General features: G+C 30.9%; 1 protein-coding gene across 1 annotated transcript; it reads right to left on the reverse strand.

The window, feature by feature from the left end:
- Positions 1–215: 215 nt before the first annotated feature.
- Positions 216–2010, reverse strand: LOC112503668 (probable (S)-N-methylcoclaurine 3'-hydroxylase isozyme 2). The gene is made up of 2 exons (XM_025107661.1): positions 1148–2010; positions 216–923 (listed from the first exon to the last, which is right to left on the reverse strand). The coding sequence occupies exons 1-2, from the start codon at positions 1991–1993 to the stop codon at positions 318–320; spliced, it is 1452 nt and encodes a 483-aa protein (XP_024963429.1). The 5' UTR covers positions 1994–2010; the 3' UTR covers positions 216–317.
- Between the last annotated feature and the right edge of the window lie 1033 nt (positions 2011–3043).

The following is a 3043-nucleotide window of genomic DNA, read 5'->3' on the forward strand; positions in this document are numbered from 1 at the left end:
TTAAGGGAGGTCCATGATACAAAATCATTCAAATGGTTTTAAAACCATTAAGAGGCAGACTTTTTTTGCCAAACAAGATTCACCTCTTAATGATTCTTATACAATGAAAAAAATGCACAACTATTTAATATTTACAAATAATTATACCCAATAGAGACAAGGCAGAAATACCAATATAAGTTGCAATAACTCAAAGAGACAAGTTTTACATGTGTAAAAGGTTGGTTCAATTAAGCTTCTTTCATATCAAATCTATTCATAGACAAGAGAGTGTACTTATTAAAAACAGAAAAATTACATATAATTTAAACTATTTATTATTTTAAATGTTTGAAACTAAGTTGCAGAGGTTTTTCCTTTTGCAAAGTCACCCCAAATTTTTCATTCATGTCAATCTTCAAAGGGTCCTCATCATTTGGAAGAATCCAATCAAATCGTAGAATCAAATATGTTAACACAGATTGAACACCGTTGATACCCATGAACAAACCTGGACACATTCTCCTCCCTGCACCAAATGGTAGGAACTCAAAATCTTGGCCTTTAAAATCTAATTTTGAGTTAAGAAATCTTTCAGGTTTAAATGAGAGAGGATCTTCCCAATATTTTGGATTTCGACCAATTGCCCATATGTTGACCAATACTTGGGAACCACGAGGGATTGTATAATTCATAACCTCGCAAGTTTGAATAGCACGGTGAGGAAGCAGGAAAGGTGTGGGAGGGTGCAATCTTAGGGTTTCTTTAACGCAAGCGTTTAGATAAGACAACTTAGAAAGTTCACATTCAAAAATGGTGTCTGAATGAATTTCGTTTCTTATCTCTTCTTGTAGTTTGAACATAGCCTTCTTGTTCTTTATCAACTCAGCCATGGCCCATTCTATTGTTGACGTTGTAGTATCAGTACTTGCTGTAAATAGCTCCTACAAATAAACAATGTAAAAGTTCAAATTCACATCTAAGGGAAAAAATAGGTTTTTTCTAAATTACGTAACTTCAGCCTACAACTAATTCATATGAATATTCAAATTCAAATCTAGAAAGAAATACAAGATCTTTTAATATTATATGTTCATCTGAATTCAGGAAAACAAAAACAGAGGATTAATGGCTCATTAAAATGGAGAATGTTTCAAAAAGAACTTACCAAAGCGAGTATATTGATCTGGTCGTTTGAGAATCCATTTTCAAGTAACTGATCCAAGAAACACTGTTCCTCCTCTTTTACTACAACCATTAATCTTCTATCATTAATTATATCCTCCCACGAGCTAAATATTTCCTTCATATGCTTCAATTGTTCTTTCTTTATTCCTTGAAGATCCCACCTATCAAGCATAGGGAAAAAATCACTTACATTAGGTGCAAGTCCGTTCGCGAGTATCTTGAAAAGTTTCTCTTTCAATCCACTTGCACTTCCATCTCGATCTCGTAAATCAAGAAAATCTTTGCCAAACAGTATGTTGCTTAAGGTGTTAAACATAGTTGTAAAAACAACTTCCTCAATGTTCACAACTTCATCTTTCTTACTACACAAAAAATCCAACATTTCACCTAATTTTCTCTCTCTCAAGCTAGACTGGGATTCTAAGGCCTTCGTCGAGAACATATGAGTTTTACAAAGAGTTCTTAATGATTTCCAATTTTCATCACAGTCAGCTGACCAAATAAGGGCGAAAGGCAAAAGATAACTTTGAAACGCATTAGGAATAAAACGAGAAGAAAGAAAACGGTCTTGCGTCTTGAGAATTCCAGTGGCTGCTTCTGGAGAGGACGCTACAACAAGAAGTTGGGTTCCTAAGCGAAGGGAGATAAGTGAGCCATGTTTTTCAGCCAAGATGGCAGTGGAGACATGTGGGTTCTTGCCTACTTGGTGTAGATTTCCGATGATCGGCCATGGTCGTGGCCCTGGAGGGAGGCCCTTTTCAGATTTGAGATATGTTCTAATAGTGAATAATACAAAAGAGGACATAAGAAATAAAGAAAATGACATAAGAAAAGTTGTGTGATCCATTTTTGTGTGGATCACTTTGTTCATGAGAGGGGATATTTATAAGGTTCAATATGGAATCTACTTCATATCTTGAAGAACCAATTTTTAAAAATTAATATTTTAGGGTATAAAACAATTTTTTCCATATATTTAGGAGTTCAGATTTTCTATCAGATAAATAGTAGGTCAACTCGATGTACTATATTTTTTTTATCAAAAAGAATTTGCCGAGTATCTATAAGTTCTCAATAACATATATTTATTACTTCACAAATTATATGCATATTTTTTTCGAAATAACTATATTGTGATACTATTTAAATCAAACTAGTATTCACAATTAACATAAGCATTTAAGCAAAATTGACATATATGTCTCGTAAATGATCAATTAACGTGTTCTCATCTTGGAGGATCTAGTTTCGGTTTATTATATTATTAGATTACTGGTCAGTGTTATCTAAAACATTATTTTACAGTTATACGTATGTACATATATTTTAATTCGGTCATTGTTGTGTACATGTTTTTTTTTATTGTTATTATCATTATTAGGTTTATGTAAAATTTGGCATCACACTCGAATGAAAATAAAAATTACATATGTATATGTCATAATTATTGACCAACACAATTATTTTCATATTTAATGTTTTTTTTTTAATTTTAAATGTTATATAAAAATTTAGTTGACATTTACATGGACATCTTATAGGTTGGAGGTTGTTAGGTCAATGAAACTATTGAATATATGAAGGTTTGCTGAATAATAATTTTGAAAATGGATTAAGTTGAAGGCGGGTTTATTTTAGAATAGATTTTCCTTTCTCTCTTTCCATGATTAATTTGTCGTAATTAAGTATTTTAATAATTAATAAATTACGTAAAACTTGTATGAATTACAATTATAAAAAGAGAATGCTAATGATACTCCCATAACATGGGTGTTAAATGCTTTAAAAATTGAATCATTATTAAAATATATATATATATATATATAATATTAAAATCAATTAATTAATATTGTATATTTTATCATTACTATTTTTA

This window comes from Cynara cardunculus, unplaced genomic scaffold (genome assembly GCF_001531365.2).
Source record: "Cynara cardunculus var. scolymus isolate 2C unplaced genomic scaffold, CcrdV1 Un_Scaffold_3513, whole genome shotgun sequence".
Classification (NCBI taxonomy): Eukaryota; Viridiplantae; Streptophyta; class Magnoliopsida; order Asterales; family Asteraceae; genus Cynara; species Cynara cardunculus.

What these genes read in the sequence shown, in the direction of transcription:
- LOC112503668 (XM_025107661.1), bottom strand. Translation starts at nt 1,993, where the DNA reads ATGTCATTTTCTTTATTTCTTATGTCCTCTTTTGTATTATTCACTATT. An exon ending in AGATCAATATACTCGCTTTG is followed by an intron (nt 924 to 1,147) that starts GTAAGTTCTTTT and finishes GTTTATTTGTAG; the next exon opens with GAGCTATTTACAGCAAGTAC.